Source organism: Protopterus annectens, chromosome 3.part0, assembly GCF_019279795.1.
Source record: "Protopterus annectens isolate FY-2018-M chromosome 3.part0, PAN1.0, whole genome shotgun sequence".
NCBI lineage: Eukaryota > Metazoa > Chordata > Ceratodontiformes > Protopteridae > Protopterus > Protopterus annectens.
The window spans coordinates 13638841-13660228 of NC_056731.1; the positions used below are offsets into that span (position 1 = coordinate 13638841).

At 38.9% G+C, this 21388-nt stretch overlaps 1 protein-coding gene across 2 annotated transcripts in view; it reads right to left on the minus strand.

The window, feature by feature from the left end:
* LOC122796236 (amyloid beta precursor protein binding family B member 1 interacting protein) overlaps positions 1-21388 on the minus strand; it is a 1476726-nt gene that overhangs the window by 262461 nt on the left and 1192877 nt on the right. For both annotated transcript variants that reach the window (XM_044064553.1, XM_044064552.1), the window contains 2 exons: positions 15779-15922; positions 943-1053 (listed from right to left, as the gene is read on the minus strand). In XM_044064553.1, the coding sequence (XP_043920488.1) occupies positions 943-1053; positions 15779-15922 (255 nt within the window). The remainder of the gene's footprint in view (positions 1-942; positions 1054-15778; positions 15923-21388) is intronic.

Consider the following 21388-nt stretch of genomic DNA (forward strand, 5'->3'; position numbering starts at 1 on the left):
TACATAGTAAGGCCAACACTGCTGTTTCTAGGAATATTATTTTTTCTTTGAGGTATGGCAGTTACAGATTTGGTATATATATATATATATATATATATATATATATATATATATATATATATATATATGTTTGGATCTAGTTCATTTGATTGACAAAGCAGATTATCGAAACCAATATAGTCGAGGTCAACCAAGGCAAAATGATTCTATACCTGATGTCTCTTAGTACACTTAGCAGTCATCAACATGTCCTGCAATGCTGGTCTGACTGCTCTTACTTTCAGAACAGACCACTGCATGCACTCAGTAAACACAGAGCTGATTTCTTTCATGGCTCTTATCTAATGCTCTGGAGTTTAGATGCAGTTACTGATCTCACGGATCTCCCATGTGTTGCAGTTATAGGACATGTTCACAAGGTGTTGTGGAGGTCTGTAACCAACAACTGCTACCACTTGCAAGTGATGCAGCTAAACTGCTTCTCGGTTCCATACTTGCATCGACCCTGCTGCAGGTCACTTTGGCGAGATGTAGACTTCTTTTGATCAGAACTTTTAGAACAGAAAGAGACCTAATCAATCTTTATTTCCTCTTCCTCTGATGTCACAGTATACTGCTTTACTAGGTTGTTTATGTGTACCTCACGGCTAAACCCCCTCTCTGACTGACTACCCCTTAACACAACTGTGCTGCACCCAGAATAACTTACATGGTTCACCTATAACTGACATCATGTCACTGTCTCTACAGGAGAAGTGCAACCCTCTGGACCATTGACCATTATTTTACAACCAAACAATGAGAACAGACTTTCTGAAAAAAAAAAAGGATGAATTGCATTATTTGCATGTTTTACATACTGCTGTACTGCTGCACACTACAACTGTGGGAAGAGTGAAATAGGACAGTAACAGATGGGTATACTGCAGATATTCTACATACCTTTAGAATAAAACAGTGATCGGTCGGTGCCTTGTACTTTACTTTGAACTTAATACCAAAGTACACATTCACATTATCGAATTGGACAAAGCAGGCAAGGTCACGAGATGTCTGTAAACAGAAAAAGAAAAATCACAATGATAATTACAGGTGACTTAGAATTTAGTAATGTGACGGCATTTCTAACATTTCCCAGTCTGATGCTTCAATGTTACTTGAGCTTCAACTCATTTTGTCTAAATAGCTTAAAGCAACATTTGCCCATTTATCTTCAAACAGGTTAATATAAAGTGTATTTTGTTCAGTACTCACTTTGATTGTAACATGGATTTGGTAGTATTTGTTTTGTCAAGTCTGAGCCACACAAATCACAGTTCATGAAATATGATTCGAGGCAATACTTTTCAGAATTTGCACATTGGGAAATAGCCTTTATCTCCGAGAAAATGGCTGCATCAACGTTGAAAATGTGGTGGTACTAGGGTCTCCTCCTAGAATAGGGGATATAGAGGGCTTCATCTCTAGATAGCTTATTTTTTTCCTGGACTGGAGTTTTCAGTCAAGTACTGTTTTTACTTATTGTGTTTGTCACTCAACACTCATATTTTAATGATTTGGCCACATATCTTGTACAGAATAAACTCTAGGCTACAATAAGCAATATCTGATTTTCTTCACATATTTTGAAGACATGGCTTGCATCTTCTCCATGCTGAACTTCATTGTTTGTGATACTACAGCCTCCTTGGGAAGCATGCTCCCTCTATCCTCCTAACATGTGTTCATAGGTGTATGACCACTAGGGCCCTTATAAGCAACTCAAATGTGACCTACAAATCTGATATATATATATATATATATATATATATATATATATATATATATATATATATATATATATACAGGGCATGATTTACTGACAGACTCTGCATCAGAAACATGGGCACCAGACCATGGGCGAATTTCTGATTACCCATCCATTTCTCTAAGATGTGCTTAAATAGGGTAAGGGAGGAACTCTGTTTCACATGGAAAGGGAACCTGTGCCAGAGAATAGTAATTCTCTGAGAAACATATCTGTCTCTCCAACACATTTTATTTATGCTACAAGCAAAATGTAGGTCTTTTGATCTAGTAGTTCTGATGCTGTTTGTTTTGGGGATGTGCAGAAAGGTCCATTAAAGTAGGATTCAGGGATGTCTTCTATACCAGGAAAAGATAAACTCTTAGATGTTGGCATGATACCAAGTAAAGAGACAGGGCTTTGAGGCAATCAGCATAGGGCATTGTGATTACTCCTTGCATTCTTTTTGTAAGGAATCTTTAATGATGTTCCAGTTGCTGCATGTGTCTGGTCAGATACATACCAAATGGTGCATTATACTCTATGATGGATCTGATGAGGGCCGACTATAGTGGTATGATGACCTCTCTGGACCTAGATGCCATGCCCTTACTTACAAGGTGAAAAACAGAAGAATTTTCTTACTACCTTGGACACATGTTGGTTGAAGGGTAAGTTACTATCTACATGAGTTCCCAGATCCCTGACTAGTGAATCAACTTTAGGGGTGTTTTATTGATGGCAGAGCTACCTGGGGTGGCAGACTTCCCAAAAGGTACTATAATGCATTTCTTGGTATTGAGTTTTAAGCCACGAATTTGCCACCAAGTATTTGTCTGTGTTAGAACTTCCTGAACAGTGCTCTCATCCCAGGGGGATTCAATGATTATACCCAGTTTGCAATCATCTCCAAACTTGGTCAATCAAAGGCTTTTGATAATGGTTTTGAACTCTGAGAAGTAGATGCCAAAGAAGGGTGAGCCCAGAAGGAGCCTGAAGGAATCTACTGGTGACTGGCCTCTTTGCAGAGTTGTCTTGACTGATTCTAACCTCTTGGGTACTATCCATGAGTCAGCTAGCTATCCAGTGCATTATAAAGGAGTTTATGCCTAGTTTTGTAAGTTTGCTAACAATGCCCAAGTGAGGTACTGTATCAAATGCTTTAGCTAGATGTAGGTAAGCACTGCATTCCCCTCATTCATTGCCCTAATAAACTTTTCAAAGAAATCCACCAGGTTCAGTAGGCATGACCTTCCTTTGACAAAGCCAAACTGGGATGGCTACAGTGTCTAGTGGTCTTATGTCCTTGCTGATAATTTCAATGATAATTCTTTCTATTGCTTTGCAAATAAGATTAGTCAACACAAACTTTTCCCTAATCTGCCTATCCTCTGTTTGCAAGTTGTTTTTTTCCCATTTTCATGCATCACCTTTGATGTAATGTAGGACATTTTTGGACTCTGTTCTTTTTCTTGAGTTGCTTAAAGTTTGTCTCACCATGTGTCCAAAATTGACAGAACATTTTTTTTTTGGGGGGGGGGGGGTTGGGAGGTGCATCTGTTAGTGTTTTTTCTTTCAGCTGGTAATGCCTTTTGGGTCCCATCAAGGTTTATATTTGGGTTTATTTCATATGATCTCAAAACCATAGGATTAAGACCCATATAATCGCAACTCAGAATATAGAACATGTTTCTCCTCTGGAAGCCAGTATTTTTTGGAGTTGGTTGTTTTTGTTTCCCTAATGGAACAACGAGTTGGTATATATATATATATACACACACACACACACACATATATATTGCATTCAGCTGCTTAAACTATCATTTGTTTAAAGACTGGCAAAAGTGATCAAATGTTTAAAAATTGCAAATTGTCAATCTTTCCATCTGCAAGATTGTAGTACAGTGGGGACTGGGAAATTTGACCTTTTTCTACTGTAGAGTGATCTTGCAGTTGGTATATATAAGAAGAGATGGAGGAGTGCAAAGGGCCTTGTCCCCTACAAAAAAAAAATAGATTTTTAAATGACTGTTACTGTTTGAATTTTTTAAACTTGTTCAGTCACTTTAGTTTTGAATACATTTATTAAATAGTTTATACTCGTTTACTGATTGAAGGAGCTGTCATGAATGCATACATATACATATAAATATATATCTACACACACACACATATATACGGGGTCTATTGGTTTAGTTGTGCCTTTGCTTTGTCAAAAGCTTTGAAGTTTTGTTAGGTGTATTTCTACAATGAAATCTTGAAGTTTTGTTAGGTGTATTTCTACAATGAAATACATCTTTATTGACAAAATGGCGCCAAATTCTGATGTCGGTGGGGATTAAGGTGTTCCCTTCCCCCACTGTTGTGCAATATTGGAGATGGTACATAAAAGTAAAATGGAGTATGGCGATGCAGGGGGGCTTAGTTCCCCCGCATAGTACATTTTTACTTTTTATTGGTTTTCAGTTTTGTGAATTTTGAGTATTTCTGACTGATTTAATGAATGCTGATGTAATGTGTCAATCATGCGTGAACTGCTTTATGCTACAAGCAAAATGTAGGTCTTTTGATCTAGTAGTTCTGATGCTGTATGTTTTGGGGATGTGCAGAAAGGTCCATTAAAGTAGGATTCACAGAATAACAATCTCCAACTTTCTACTGGTAATGCTTTTTCATAACTCACTTACACTGAGGAAAGTTCTTTAAGAAACTTAGCGTATGATTATCCTGGCTTCTTTTCACTTTTTGCCTCTGTTGTTACCTCCCTTCCAAATGTGCACCATCTTTTTATGCGTGTGTAAATGTGTGCCACAAACGCACTGCTTTACTTCATTTGAACTGCAGCACTCTGGATAGTGCAGGGTGTCTTTTCACACTTGATACCTGTCCTCTATAGCAACTCTATTGCAAATACCTGTATCTGCATACAGGTACACGTTTCCTTCTACACCCTCTTCAATGTCACTTAATGAAGGAGTACCCAGAAATGACCTCTGCATTACTTTGCCATCCTTATTTTCTTTAGCCTAGGATATTGTCTTGTGACACAGATGATCCACCTTTGATAAACAGCACTTGGTGAGCTGGCAAAGGGGTAGAAAGCAATGTCAAAGCTTTACTTGCTTGCTTTACTCCAAGGGGAGGGTCATGGGCAATGTGCTGATGGAAGCAGACTGCTCTCTAACTGTGGTAGAGACTGGAGCTCAGAAGAGCAGATGACAGAGCAGATGACCTATGTGAAATTAAATGTCTAGGAGGCTTCACTGTCCTATAGTCTGGGGAGGGGATTCTGCTACACCATGCCTCCTTGGTCTCAGTGGCCTATACAAATGATACCAGCAAGTAAGGTGGTACAATTATAACCGCTGAAGTCATCCTCTACATGCAGTTGTTGCATCTGTCTGGCTCACTCTCCTCCCATGGAAAACTTGCTACTGCCAGTATGGGAGAGACTTGACATCTTGGCTCTGATGGTGGTTAAATCCACCAGGTGAAGCTGCATAAATATCTGCAGCAGTTAGGCAAGTTGGGACTAAGGGCAACCATACAAAAGAATTTAAACTCAATCCAGCAGACTAATAACCTGCTGAAAAAAAATAAACAATAATACTTTTATTTTACTGTCTTAATCCTAATTAACATTTTATATAGGACCTACACTAATGTTATGTAATTTGTTTACTAACCTTCTGTATGTTACTGTATCAGATTCCTTGTTAAAATCTAAAAAGGCCATATCTACAGCAGTTTCTTGGTCTACTAACCTTGTTACACAGTCAAAGACTCTACTCTCTCTCATGATTCTCCTAGTACAAATCAATGAGGTCTTGATTTCTGTGTCCCACTTTTCACCAGACACTGTTTTTTCACTTAGATGTGATTCTTTCACTCCTCACTAGCACTGAGGTCTAAGTGACACATCAGTAGTTTTTGTCACTACCATGTTCCCAGTCATGTGATGAGGAACTATAGTGCCTCTCTTCTTGTCCTCATACAGCTTATTCATTGTCCATTAACTTTCTAAAGGGGGAGTTAATTATGTCATTTTTTCTTCTCTGCTCCATCCTCAAACCCTCTTCCCATTTTTGCAAATGGGGTTGGGGTGTCACTTCAACAGTGACAATCATCTAGAGCCAAGGTTTACAACATCAGGTGGCTAACCCTACTGCGGTACTTCATCAGTACCACACACTCATACCTAGGGCCAATTAAGAGTGCCTGATCTACCTGATGCATGTCTTTAGAATGTGGGAGGAAAGTGGAGCACCTGATGCAAACTAAAATGAACACAGGGAGGACATGCAGACTAGACACTCCAGCTGAGAATCGAACCAGGGAACATCTTGCTGTGAGGCAACAATGCTAACTGCTGCACCACTGTGCCACTCTTTGTTCTTATGTTCTCTCAGTTCTATAAAAAAAATTTACAGAAATCCCAACATGTTTCTTTGCCACTTATTAAACACATTTAGATGCTGGAAATTTAAAGTAAAAGTTCAACTTTATTTTACATTCTAAAACTCTGTAAATCACATAACACATTAGCTTGAATATTCTTCTACAAACAAAATTTAACTAAAAAGTTAAAGTATAGAAAGTTTGCATAATTATATAATTAAGAAAGCAGTCAGTCAGCTGTTAGCTCTTGGACCATGGACTATAGTACAAGTAAAGAGGGAAAAGATGTAAGTTAACACACCTACAGATCCTAGATACATCGAGACTGCTCATGTAAATTCTACAATAAATACTTCAAAAATAATTAATTGTTCATACCATTAGGTATAATGGCATTATACTTAAAAAAAAATAAACAGGCCTTCCACCTCTTGCAGTGGGAAGCCACACTTAAAAAGTACAGTTGTGTACACTTACCATAAATGTAGATGTTCGAGTGTATTCTCTGTTGCAGTCATTACATTTGGGTAATCTGCTGGCAGGTTGCCCTCAGTCGGTCTGATTAACAAAGTCTTGGGTCCTGTGTTGGTTGCTGTCCCTTCTTCCATGACGTCAGGCCATCAGGGATATAAAACATGCAGCCGACACCATTACATCAGTTTTTCTTGCCCCAGATGTCAGATGCCCCCCCTAATGGGGAGCAAATAAAATTAAAAACACAGAAATATACCTCCAACCAAAAGCAAATACACCAAAAAGGCTTTTAAGCATAGTAAAAGGAAGTAGAGGTATAGCCAGAGAAAAGTAGGGGGCTGGAGGGAGGTTAACCAGGACTGCAACAGTGAATACACTTGAACATCTACAATTATGGTAAGTGTACACAGCTGTACTATGTTCTTCGTGTTTCACTGTTGCAGTCATTACATTTGGGTAGATTCCCAAAGCTATGGTTGGGAGGAGGAGTTTATACAGCATTAGGGCCAGCTATAAGGCCCTGCAAGACAGCAGTGGCAAAACAAGCTCTGGATTTTGAGAAAATTGGTAAATGATGATGCTTGGTGAAAGTATGTACAGAACTCCAGATAGCAGATTCTAGAATATCCCTGGTAGGAACACCTCTGAGAAAGGCTGCAGAAGTAGATGCAGCCCTGGTGGAGTGAGATCTGATCCCCTGGGGTGATAGGTTTTCCATGGTGCTTGTCGCAGAAATGAATGCAATGGCTTATCCAATTAGAAATGGTTTGTTTTGAAATAGCCTTCCACTCTGCCCCTAAAGCAAATGCTACCAGCAATTGTTCAGATTTTCTTCGAGATTTAGTCCTGTCCAAGTAGAATCTAAGTTGTCTGTGCATATCCAAGGAATGCAGAATCCATTCCCCTTTGTTCTGTGGATTGGGAAAGAAGGTTGGCAAATAAATGGACTGATTAAGAGCCACACTGGAAACCACCTTGGGCATGAAGGATGGATTGGCCCTCAGAGATACCCTGTCCGCATGAAAGATGATGAAAGGCTCCACTGCCATAAGGGCCTGTAATTCAGATATCTTTCTAGCTGAAGTGATTGCTAAAAGGAAGGCTGTTTTCCAATAAAGAAATTTTAAATCTGCAGTAGCAGCTGGCTTGAAAGGAGGTAGAGTGAGCTTCTCCAAAACAAAGTTAAGGTCCCAGGCAGGGTTAGGAGCTCTCCTGGGTGGTCTTAAAGTTCTTTGCCCCTCTGAGATGCTGCTTGAGCAGGGGATGAGAGAAGAGGGGTGGTTCTGTGTTATAGTGAGCTGAAATAGCTGAAGCATGGATTTTAATAGAGGAAAAAGACAGGCTCTTGTGAAGCATCTCAATTAAGTATTACAAAATCTGAGGTAAATTGGGCGTTGCTGTGCTCATCCCTAAAGATTGGTTCCAGGCACAGAATCTTTTCCATTTGTCAGCATAAGATTTTCTAGTACTAGGTCTTCCCGCCTCCAAGATGACATCCATCACAGGTTTGCTGAGGGATGATAAGGGTGAATTTAAGTGATTAGTCAGGCAGCAAGGTTCAATGCTTGAAGCTGAGGGTGCAGAATTTGGTTCTCCTGCTGAGACAGTAAGGAAGGCATCTGAGGCAGGTGCCATGGAAATATTTGCAACACTCTGCACAGGAGTGGGTACCAGTGCTGGCATGGCCAGTCTGGAGCAATCAAAATCATTCTTGGTTTGTCCTGTTTGACTTTTAGCAGAACTTTGGAGAGCAGAGGCAGTGGGGGAAAGGCGTAGTTTGTGCAAAACTTGTCCAACTGGTAGTTCTGGGGGGAGGCAAATAGGTCTATGTCTGGGCTCCCCCATTTGCTTCTCAACATGTTGAAAATCCATGGTTCCAGTTTCCACTCATGTGGGTCCATGAGATTTCTGCTTAGTCCGTCTGCCAGTGTATTCAATTTTCCTGGCAGGAATTGAGCTTGTAGGTGCACTTGGTAGCTCAAGGCTGTGTTCCATAATGCCATGGCTAGTCTGCAGAGGGAGTAAGAATATGTACCCCCCTGCTTGTTTATGTACCACATAACTGTGGTGGTGTCTGTCTTTACCATTAGTTGTCCTGGAAGAATGTAGTCCTTGAAGGCTGTCAGAGCATTCTGTACAGCTAACATTTCTTTTTGATTGATATGTAGGTGCATTTGATTTGGGTTCCATTTGCCCTGAATGCACTTCCCTGCCAGGTGAGCCCCCCATGCATAGTCTGATGCACCTGTAGTTAGGGTTTGGGTGGCAGGGGGTAGTGTGAATGGCAGTCCCTTGTTTTGGTGGCAGGCCTCTGCCCACCATAGGAATTCCAGGTGTAGGCAAGTTATGATAGGAATCATTGTTTCCAGGCTGCGACGATGTTGATTCCATAGACTTAAGTACTGCTGTAGTTTCCTCATATGCAGTCTTGCATATGGAATTAGAAGAATGCAGGAGGCCATGAACCCCAAGGCTTGCAGTATTTGTCTTGCAGATAGCAGGTTTTTTGTGACCACTTGTTTGAAGTAAGTTACCAAATGAATTTGCTTCTCTGGCATGAGGAAAGCCATCTGGGCAGTTGTATTCAAACTTGCACCCAGGAATGTAATCTGTTGAGAGGGTACCAGTTGTGATTTCTTTTTGTTTATGGTGTACCCCAGGCAAGTTAGAACCATTTTTACAAACGCCAGATGATTTAGAAGTATGCCCTGGTTTTCTGCCTGAATTAGACAATCATCCAGGTATGGATATATTTGAATATTTCGTTGCCTGCAAAATGCAATAACTGGAGCTAGGCACTTTGTGAATACCCTGGACACAGTAGACAAGCCAAAGGGCTGTGCAGAGAACTGACAATGCAAGTAGCCTGCGTTGAAGCGTAGGTATCTTATGCAATATTCCCTGATTGGGATGTGCAGGTATGCTTCTTTTAAATCTAGAGTTACCAACCAGGCATCTTTGCCTAGCATAGGAAGTAACAGGTGAAGAGTCAGCATCTTGAATTTTGGAATGTCCAGAAAGGTGTTTAGAGTAGACAGGTCCAGAATTGGACGCCATGATTTGTCTTTTCTGGGTACCAGAAAGAGCCTGGAATAGAAACCTTGTCCCTTTTCCTCTTCTGGTAATGGCTGAATAGCCCCCATGTTTAAGAGGGAATGTACTTGTTTTTGAGCCTCTGCCCACTGATTTGGGGGCAGGTCTGGCCACCCATTTGGTGTTGGCAACGTGTGGAAATGAAACCTGTATCCCTGTGACACTATATTTAAAACCCATTTGTCCTGGGTTATGAGTTCCCAGTTCTTTGCATGAAGAGCAATCTTTCCCCCCAAAGGGGCGGCTAAAAGGTAAGTGCTTAGTAATTTTAAATGGAAGTCATTGAGACTGTTTACCATAGGGGGTGTCTTGTTATTTCCAGATTTGGAAGTGGAGGCTCTCCATTGCTTAGTTCTGAGTCTCCCCTGGGACTGAAACATGGTGCTTTTGGTGTGTCTGGGTTTGGCTTGAGAGAATCTGGAAGGAGCTGGAAAAGACCAGTTCTTAGTAGGCCAGTATCTACTAAATCTTGGAGGTTACACTTGTAAGAAATCTTTAACAGTTTGCATAGATTTTGCTTTATCTTCCATCTTTTTTAGAACTTCTTCAGCCTTATTGCCAAACAGACGGTCCCGATTTAAAGGAGCATCCAACAATTTTGCTTTAACATGATCAGGCAAAGATTGCTCCTTAAGCCGAGCATGCCATCTAAGGACAGACCCAGTAACAGCAGCCCTGAAGGAGGCCTCTAAAGAATCAAAACCACATCAGCATAATGCAATCGATCCTGTAAATCTTTATTTTCCACACAGTCAGGAAACATCATTTTCTGTTTAAGCAGTCCAATAATATGCTGTTGATATTTTAACATATGAAATTGGCAGTTTAAAGCCCTGATTGCCAAAGTTGCAGAAGTACAAATCTTCTTACCCCGTCTATCTAGCGCCCTGGAGTCTTTGTCAGAGGGGGTGGGATTTTTAGCAGTAGAAACCTTAATGCCTTTGGGCCCCTGAGAAATGGTTTCTGGATCTGCAACAGGATTTTTAAAAAGGAACTTGTGGGACTCAGGAACCCTGTAGCATCTGTCAAGTTTACTAGGAGCCAGAGGCAGGGAATCAGGGGCCAAACTGGATTCCGAAAACACATCAACAATGTCTAGTACAGGAGTTATAGCCAAGGGCCTATGTTGAGGTAGACGAAGGAAATCCCCAAGCCTCTTTTTTGAATCAGAAAATTCCTGACTTTCCCAGTGGAAATGCTCCCTTAAGGTATGTAAAGTTTCCCCAAAAGAAAAATCCTCAGGAGGGGAAGCAGAGGGAATGGAATCCTCTGCATCAGAATCCTCATAAGTAGGTATGGACAAATCCAGGTCACTAGAAGAATCAGAAGAAACAGAAACCTGATCAGAAGATTCATAATCAAGCTCAGCCCTAAGCCTCTTCTTAGAGGGGGATTGAGTTCCCCTGATTAGAGTAATGAGATCTTCGGCCATTTTGATCATTTGTTTTTTAGACATAGAGGCCTGAACATGTGGCCTGGGCGTCGACATAGATCGAGATTTAGGCCTTAGTAATGAAGGTGGAGTTGATTTAATATGCAAGTCTGTAGGCCTGAATACACCCTCAGAAGCCAGTGCCTGCATAGCGGCTCCGGACCCATCCAAGGTAAAGACACCCATGGGTTCCATAGGTGAAGCTTCTGGTGGCATACTGGACTCTGAATGGGTCTTAGTAGAGCCCTGCGAATCAGAAATAGTGGGTATCAGGGGCTGTGAAAGCGCCTCACTGAGTACCGGTGAACTGGCGACTGGCTTTGCAGTTTTGGACCTCGGCGGCCTGTCTCTGTCTTTATCTTTGCGTTTTTTTGGAATCCCGGTAGTCAGATGGCTAACCAATGACATTTCTGGATAATTAAACCGAGAACCGAAATATTTAGAGGCAAAAATGTACCGATGATGGATAGTGCGCTGATTAAATAAAGCACAAAACCAACAGCAAAGTACATCGTGGTCAGGGCCTGGGCAAGGAATACAGTACGAATGAAAACCTTTGTGAGGTATTTGCTTTCCACAAGTAATGCAATTATTAACTTTTACTGACATTGGTAAGGAGCAAGAAAAAGTTTCCCCAACGGGGTACTTAGCTTTAAGTTGAAGACTTCGGTACTGAAACTCAAAAACGAAAATTTCAGGAGTCGGCTGACTGGCACTTGTGAACTGCTTCTGCTTCGGGCACTGCATGGCAAAAAAGACTAATATAATGGCGTCGGATGCATGTTTTATACCCCTGACGACCTGACGTCATGGAAAAAGGGACAGCAACCGACGCAGGACCCAAGACTTTGTTAATCAGGCCGACTGAGGGCAACCTGCCAGCAGATTACCCAAATGTAATGACTGCAACAGTGAAACACGAAGAACATCCAAGCATTCTGATATAGGCCAGAATTCAGAGAGATACACTACCCTACTGTGTAAAGGCTGTGTAGATAAACAGCATTGTACAGTCACATAAGGAGTCATTAAATATTTGAAAAATGACAGGCAGCTCTTATGTGCTCCTAGCAACACTTCAGGGTACAGAAATGCTGTAAGTGTACAAGTAGATGTGTGAAAATCACACTCAGAAGTGCAAGACACAATCTATTCAGCGATCATGTGCTAGAGCCACATTGCACAGCACAATTTCACAAGAAATGAAAATGTGAACTCACAGATGTATGCATCTCAAAACTAAAGCAGTGCCTGCATTAGCTAGGTTGTTTGTGTGAGCATGTCCCTTGGCAGCATGACACAAAGTGATGCATAAATCTGTATAGCCATAGATGTTTCTGCAGTGCTGCTGTGCCCACGTGTGGACAATTGTCAGATGCTTAAAAGGGGACAAAAGTGTTTACCCCCTCCTCCACTCTTCACTCTATTTCTTGACCCTCCCCCGCTTCTTTCTTCTAGAACATAGTTGCTCATCAGCATGCTTGCTTTACCTCCTAGCCTTTCCTGTTCAAGCTCTCTCCATATATCTGTTGCATGATTATCTCATTCATCGTCATGCCTCAGACACCTCCTTTCCCCCTCTCTTATTCCCTGAATTTCCTTTATTTCAATTTTGTCTGACCGCTTCTTCCTTCCAGCAGATTTATTTACCATTGCTACTGTTTCCTTCTTCACCTAATTTATTTGCACACATTGTTTACTTAACCTCAATTAATATCTCCTCACTTTCTCCTTGCATACATAATTGCATGGTTGATTAGATACCCTACAAACCTGTTTTGTTTGATACATATTAGTGAAAATTGACCAACTTATTTGAAATTAATTTATGTAATCAGGCAAATTTGCTGTGGTGTGCGAGTTTGAATTGATACTTGGTGTTTCTCTCTGATCATTGCTATGCACAGCTACTGACAGAAGACAGATGAGTGGTTATGCACCTAGCACTGTAAATAATATTTATTACTATTTATACAGTATCTGGAGAAGATAGAGGTGCCATTTTCTGCTGTGCATCCACGTCATGATCTAATGGTATTCCTTGGTGAAAGATATTAGAGGTTGTACATGTGATTGGATTTGGAATGCATTTCACTGGAACTTGTGTATTTTTTTTTCATAATTAGGGTTGGTCTTTAACAACTTATTGTTGTCTGCAAGTGTTTGGCTGTAAAGTAGAAAACTGGGTGTATGACCTAAAAGAGTGAAGGCTGAAGTACTGAACTGTGATATCTCATTGGTACAGGAAGCAGTTGGTAAGTAAGGACTTCAACTGACGTAAAAACGACTACAAAAACCAAATAAAAAGCAGCTCCACGGGTAGAAACACTCAGTCAAGGAATCACAGATGTGATACAACCAGAAATAAATTGAAGTTAAATAACTTTAATGAATAAAAACAGAAAAATTAATCAAGCGCTTTCGCCTGGTTCCTACCAGGCTTTGTCAAGATACTGCTCAGTGAAAAGTAAAGCCATTTTATATCATTATACATACATCAGGTGATCACTTAATCGACCACTCTTGGTGTTAATTATGATAATTAGTTAAAAGTTTAAACATTTTTTAAGGTATCTTTGAAGTATTTTTTAAGATGTTAAAATATTTGTAATCCCTGCAAGTCAATAATACTGCAATAACACGTTGTTTTAAAAACTATCTAGATACCTTGTGTGTCAAAAAATCTTGTAAAAATAAATACATATAAATAGTTAATGCAAACCACTAATAATTCATGCAGTGTGTTAAATAACAATTTTTTAAAAGTGCAAATACTAAGAACAAATATTAAAAAATATATGCAAATATGCACTTAAATATTTTAAATATAAATCCTTATAGTAAAAACATGTACTTCTGGTTGAAAGTTAATAACATAAAATAAAAATTCATCATTAACTAACTGCCTGTTGATTACCTGGCATTTTCAAAACAGTTTTTTTGTAAGTAAGGACTTCAAACAAGGGCTTCAACTAAAGATGAGATATCATAGATGGATACAGACAGAAGCTGATCTTGCTAGGTTTTAAGATAGCCAGGCTCGTCATTGAGGACTAAATTCTTAGACTCTATGACGTTTCACAGCCAAGCATCTTACCCATACATGCACATCACATTTCTGTGTATGGGGACCGTATCTGATTACCTATCTCATATTTAGGCAGTTAAATCCTTAACATCCATTCTTTCATCCCAATATCTGCCCTTCTTTTTACTGGGACCTTAGTGCTGTTCCTTCTCCTTAGCTACACCTTCAGCTTCAATGAACAGGTTTGTTCTATTACAAGGTTCTTCATCCTAAATGCCCTGCAGTGTCATGACCAAGATGGCTCCAATCCCTAATAATCAATGTACCACCCAGCGTAAGGGATACTATGAATGTTGCATCCTGAATTAAATAGCAACTATTACAAACTTATAGTGAGTTTTCTAAAGGATGGTGGTCAGTCTAAAGTAACATTACATAAACCAGATACCTGCAATATACTTAAAATGTTAAGTACACTGCATGATGACATGAGAAAGGACTGCAGGCACAATAGTCACAGGATTATTAAATAATATGCAGATGAGTCCAAGTGAGGTATGACAGAGAATCCAGGGGATTTGCACAGAGAGCAGTGACATAAACAGACAGTTGTCTAGGAAGACTAATGTAAATACCTGACAAGGCCTTAAGAAATTACTAATAAAAGAATATCAGCTACATAGCAACCCTTCTTTGACATTTCATTTATTAGAAGATTTCATATTTCATAAAATGGGTCTCTTACTCTTGCTTCAGAAAACTTGGTCAGACAATATTGCCTATGCCTAATTCTGTACCAGTGAGAACAGCTGACCTGTAATAGCCCAGTGCACCAATGGCTTTGGCTATAAAACTTTTCATTTGTGATACTTGTGTTAATCAAGTACAAACTGAAAGAACACATCTGATAAAGACTTTCTAATACCCTGATCAGTAAAGTAACTAAGCTGTTTTCTTTTTTCCTAATAAACTATGTACGAGACTTGTGTTAGCCTATCAAGCAAGGTTTTCTACTGTCTTTCACAGTTCCTGCTTTAAATCCTGTAGCAGCAAAAGAAAACAGGCACACAAACTGAATAAAAAGACAACATTTGGTAGCTATAACAGAAGAACCATTATTTCACCACTTGGCACAGAAAGATAATGACAACCTAAATCAGACTGTGAATGCAACTGCTCACCACTGACTCCACTTAAAACAAAGTCAGGGTGCCTTTACTTGCCTCTGGCACAGAAAGAAGGAACAAGGACTTGTAAATGGAGTCATGTATAAATTTCCTTTTCAACTTTGATGTAAAGCAACTGGGTTACTTGCAGGAAATGGTCTACCTGAAATGTTTTAGAAGTTCAGAGTAAAAATAAACACTACTCCTTTATTATGTCCCCCTTCTCAAACTGCACTGCCTAAAGTATTTCAAATATCATAACTAATATTTGCACAAGTGTTACAATCAAAGAAAAATGCTCGGGTACATCAGACTTGATCTTAACATTCTGTCTCAGGAGTGCTTTCCCTTCACCATCATAAATGGCTTCACAGCTAAAATGTTTCCTGTGACTTCCTGACCTTAGTCTTTCCTTTGGGAACATAATAAATTCCTGAAGCTCGCAGAAGGAAATAACGCCGCTTCCAAGACTTCTTTCCATCTTCTTTTAAAAATAGGGCTCCCTCTAGCTCCGGCACAATGACTGATGTTCCACAGAAGCATTCCTGCAAATCAAGATAAGGTGCATGTCATAAATAGTCATTAACAAACAACATTGATACTTTGATAATTGTTTTTGTTTACTTCTGTCTGCTCATATTCAATAACCTACTTTCAGCTACCATCCTTCTCTTTTACTTACTTGCTTCCTGCTGTCCCTGTGACCCATGTAATGAGAGCTAAGCATAAAATACATGGGGAAGTCTAATCTCACATATTGTCAATACACTGGTATGAAAGGGGGAGGAAAAAAACATGAATAAATAATGTTCATTTCATGCTCTGTTGTCTTGCACCCCAAGAAACCCAAAATGCCTTCAATCCTCCCTGTCCTGGTAGTGTTGAGTGGTTATTGCCCTCCCCTAAAAGCAGCATATGCAAGCACAATTTCTCATGGAAGAGAAAGAAGTGGTAACCTCTACTTATTAGGCCAAGTCCTTTTTTATACAAATAACCCCACTTAGACAAGTCTTTTTCCAAAGAAGGATCACAAGGAAATTAACTGCCTTAAGACAACTACACTGAAAGACTGCTATATTAAACAGTTGATCACAGACCCACCCCCCCATCTAAAACGCTATCTGTTGAAAACTGCATCCTCTGACTGCTGATGATGACTGTTTATTAATCCAGCTCTATCATTCTCCAGATATCAGCAGCTCTGATTACCACAATACTCAAGATTGTCTCGCTCATTAACCAAGGTCTGTCTGCACAGGCAGTCTTGAGAACCACTTTAAGTACCCATGTAAACTTCAAACCACTACATCACAACCAGTTTCTTGCTTTCATCCCTACTATTATCCTTGATGAGTGCTACCCATATCCTGTGCTCCATCTGGGAGCAAGGAATAAGATAGCCATAACATTCCCAGCTGTCTCTGAATAATGCAAAAAATGTAACTTGGGTGACACTGCAAATGAAAAACTTCCAGTAAGGTCACTGCCATCGACAGGCTCCTCTAGCCTACACAACAGAAATTCTTGAGATATTTTTGCCTAAAGGGTGACAGCATAGTGTGTCCTCCATAAACATGTACATCATTTGAGCAAGTTATAGTGCAAAATGAAAGTTCTGTCACTACCTTCCCAGTCACAATACATTTAGTACTTTTACCAGTATCTACCAAAGGAAATATTTCATAATTCTGCAAATTTCTTATTTTTATCTTGTAAAGTCTTACCAGCATGGTTAATATAGCTTATTTGTAAGGTGCAATTAAGTGATATGTTTTGATAGCATAAATGGGTACAAAATTAAACAATGTAATAAATGCAAACGTTATTAAGGAGCAATAAGAACAAAATGAATGAAGGCAGGGTATGGAGTAGTGCAGGAAAACAAAAGCCAAATAAGTAAAAAATACTTCATTAAGCCTGCAGGCTAGAAACGTACTGTAAACTGTTTATTCAATAAAACAACAAAGATACACACAAAGTAAGCGCTTTCACGACATCCAGTCGCTTCATCAGACAACATTCAAAGACAGTGCTCATCCTAAATAATCCTCTACAAAGTCAGCTGACAATCACATCAATTAAAATGAACAAAGTACTTAAAAATGTGTGCATATATAATACATAACATATGTGAAAGTGAAAGCGCTTACTTTGTGTGTATCTTTGTTGTTTTACTGAATAAACAGTTTACAGTACGTTTCTAGCCTGCAGACTTAGTGCAGTATTTTTTTACTTATTTGTTATTAAGAAGCAGCACGCATAATGTATACACTATTAAGATCAGTCTCTCAGTCGTAATCATAACGTATAATTATACTTCGAAATTGGGGAAAAAAATAAACTTAACAGTTTCCTTAGCGTGAGACCTGACCTTAACAGCACTTAGGGGTGCTTAATAAAAGCTTGTTAAGGATGCTCAAGCACTGTTAAGATCGGGTCTCCCAGTTGGAATTACAAGCAGGCAGTGCCATCTGGCAAAGAACAGCTGCAGGAAGTAAAACAGATTTTTAAAGCTGTTTGAAATTCACTATGCCACACCTACAAACAGGCAGAATGAAGTGGCTACCAACTTTTAAAGATGTTACTTCTACAAAGGAGCACTTTACTTTTGCCTGTTGTCCCTCCCTCACCTTCTGCTGATTCAGGAGAGTGTTCCTGATTTTGCCTCATATTTGTGCCCCAGCCTTCATAAAATTTTCAATTTTCTAGTAAATCACTGAGAATTACAGTCAGTCATAAGCTAAACATTAGAGTTGCATACTTTGGTTATTTCTCATGGAAGTACAACCCAACTGATTTTGCTCAGGATTAGGAGTGAATTTATTGACTGACGGGCAAATGAAAGAATCCATGACTGGCTGTTTTCATGACCTATCCAAACAGGTAACTCACCGAGAACTGCAGTCAGACTATATTGTGGTACATTATAAACATACATCTTATTCTTTAGAAAACAAAAATTTGACTTTGAAATTACACAGAAATAAATGTTTTAAGGGGATCTGCTGCTCACCCTTACCATGACAAACCTGTCAGTCAAGGTGTGCATTTATATGAGATGGGCAAGGTTCACTACTGCCCATCCCGGGTGGTACTTCTAAACCCCAACTTCTCATTGAACCAGATGTACGGTTAACTTTTCAAGTGAATTAGAACAATATTTAAAGCAATATTTAAAGATTGAAGTTCACTAGGATGCTACTGTCCATTTGTTGTGCTATACTAGCTTTCAAAGCTGGTACAACACTTCATGCATCTAAACTTTCTCTTCTTTGTCAGTACTGTCCGGGTCGATTCTCAGCTAGAGCGTCCTCTGCGTGGAGACGTGTGTGAATGGGCGTACCTCTGTTGAAGGTTGTGCATCAGGGCTGGTAACTCGGCACGTAAAAATCAACTACCAATCATTAGCGGACCGGAGTTCCACTGTGGCGACCCCTAACCGGGAAAAGCCGAAAGACACAACAACAACAACTAATAGTAGCTGGAACAAATATGCTCCATGCCCTACTAAGAACTATGATTTCATCTCCAGTTATAACCCTCTATCATTCCTTTTCCAATCTCTCTCCAGTCTTTCTCTCTTCTTTTAACACACTTCTCATTCCTCTTTAATAACCTTATGGCTACTTTTCTTTGAATCTGCCTCTCTCACAATATTTTACAAGCTAGTCACGGAATGCAAAGAAAAGGAGAAATAACTCAGCTGAAATGTCCAGCATAAACCAAGAAAACACTGAGCCATGCCAGAAGCAGTCAGTCCCTTTGTAGTTTAATTATAAGATAAAAACAAACACTCCACATAATGTACATTTCATAAACACACTCCCTCAGATGCAAAACACAAGTATATAAATCCCAGATCTTTTTATACGTGAATAAGCCAATTAAGTATTGAGCTCCCCTTTTACATCATCACCTTTTGGGTCCTTTGTCAAAATAAATAAACAAAATGCAACTGCATCTATATAAAGTGAAAAATGCATTAAAAATATTAATTAAAACTTTAAACAATATTGTTTTCCACTACACCATTATTGATTGAACAAATATCATCAATACAGGTACAACTAGGTGATGTAGTAGAGGGGATGGTACCTAGGGGACGTTCCAGTTTTGGATGTGTCCAGGATGAGGAAGTGATAAGAGAATGTCAGAAGTATATATATTCTTATAAAAACGTTTTTTATTTATAATTACAGTAATGTAGCTCTTAAAACATATTTCAATTTGTTTATGAAGGGATTGAAATATGTGCCTAGTAAAAGAAGCAATATCAACAATGTTATTTTAGATTTAAAACTATGAAAAACTAGGAAAAAGAATTTAGAGTTTTTATTTTCCAAAAAGGATATGGTTAGTAATTCTGGGTCACAGTTCAAAATGAAAAGTATATATAACCCCCCACTGCATCCCCAATTTAAAAATTTTGAATTAATAGTGGAGAAAGAACTAAGGAAAAATGTAGCCAACAGTAAAGTTAGGTATAACTTATCTAGAGAAGAAACCAGCTTATTGAATGAAATTAAAAAAAAACGATAACCTCAGATTGATGAGTCCAGATAAGGGTGGGGGGATAGTAATGGATAATATATTATATATTGGTTATATGATGGATATTTTGAGTGATACTGGGAAATATATGAGGGTTTCTTTGAATGAAATAAATATAGCAAGATTGATGCTCATTAATACGACATGTTACTGGATGACTTGATTAATCCTGAGGAGTATAATTTTTTTAAAAAACTGACAAGCCTATGATACCCACCCTATCTGGAATCCCCAAGGTGCACAAAAATATTTTGGACCCCCACTATGAGACCAACTGTGGCAACACGAGGATCCAAGACAAATTCACTAGCCATATACATTGATAAAAAGTTGAAGAGGTTAGATATGTTCAGCACTGGTTTCTTGAAAGAATCATGGGATTTTTTACGAGAGGTTGATGACAGTTTATATAAGGAAAATATGACTTTCCTTACAATTGATATTATGGATCTTTTTATCGTTATCCCACATGAGGTTGGCCTAAAATGGTTTGAAGAAGCTGTGGGGGTGAGTGATATGTTTCATTTTAAAGAATTTAGGGTACTTATAAGAACTCATAGAAATAGTTCTGCATAACTTCAGTGCATTTGAGGGTGAATTTTACAGACAAATGAGTGCTGCTATAGGTGCGAATTGTGCACCCAGCTACGCCAATATCATCCTTCAGATGTGTGAAAAGACTTTCTTGTAGGACTCTCCATATGTATATTGTTGGAACTTCTACAAGAGATTTTTGGATGGCATCTGTATATTTTGGACTGGCACAGAACAAGAGCTGGGTGACTTTATGGTTTATATAGGGCATACTACTGAATTTTTGAAATTTACATATAATGCGGACAAATTAAAGTTCATTACTTGGATGTTACTTAACATACAGTAAATCATGAAGGAAGGTTTAAATCTACAATATAAAGAAAACCTACTTTTTCCAACTCTTACATATATTTCACCATTGCGCACCCTTACACACAAAAACATAGTATTGTAAAGGGACAATTAATAAGAGCACCCAGGATGACTTCAGATGAGGTTGATTTTTTGAACAAATGTGAATTAATAAAGAACATGTTTTTGGAAAGGAAATATCCCACAAACTTACTAAATGAAGTAATTCAGGAAGTTAGAATGGACAGGTCGAAAAAATACTTCCCTTTGTTGGGGAGAAAGGGAGTAGTATTGCATTCCTTGGGCAACAACAATGGAGGGGGCACCCAAGTGATTAACTATGTTAATAGTGCAAGTTACCTGGAGCTTTTATTACTGGTTATAATAAGGACACCTCCAATATTACTAAGATTATTTAGACTTATTGAAATCTCTTTAAAAGTTTTTCTGATGTGGATAATTTATTTAAGGGGTGTATCCAATTTACATACAAATTACGTATGAATTTGAAGAACATTTTAGAACACAAATAGGGCCAGTGTAGTTTCTACCCATAAAAAAGTTGGAACATA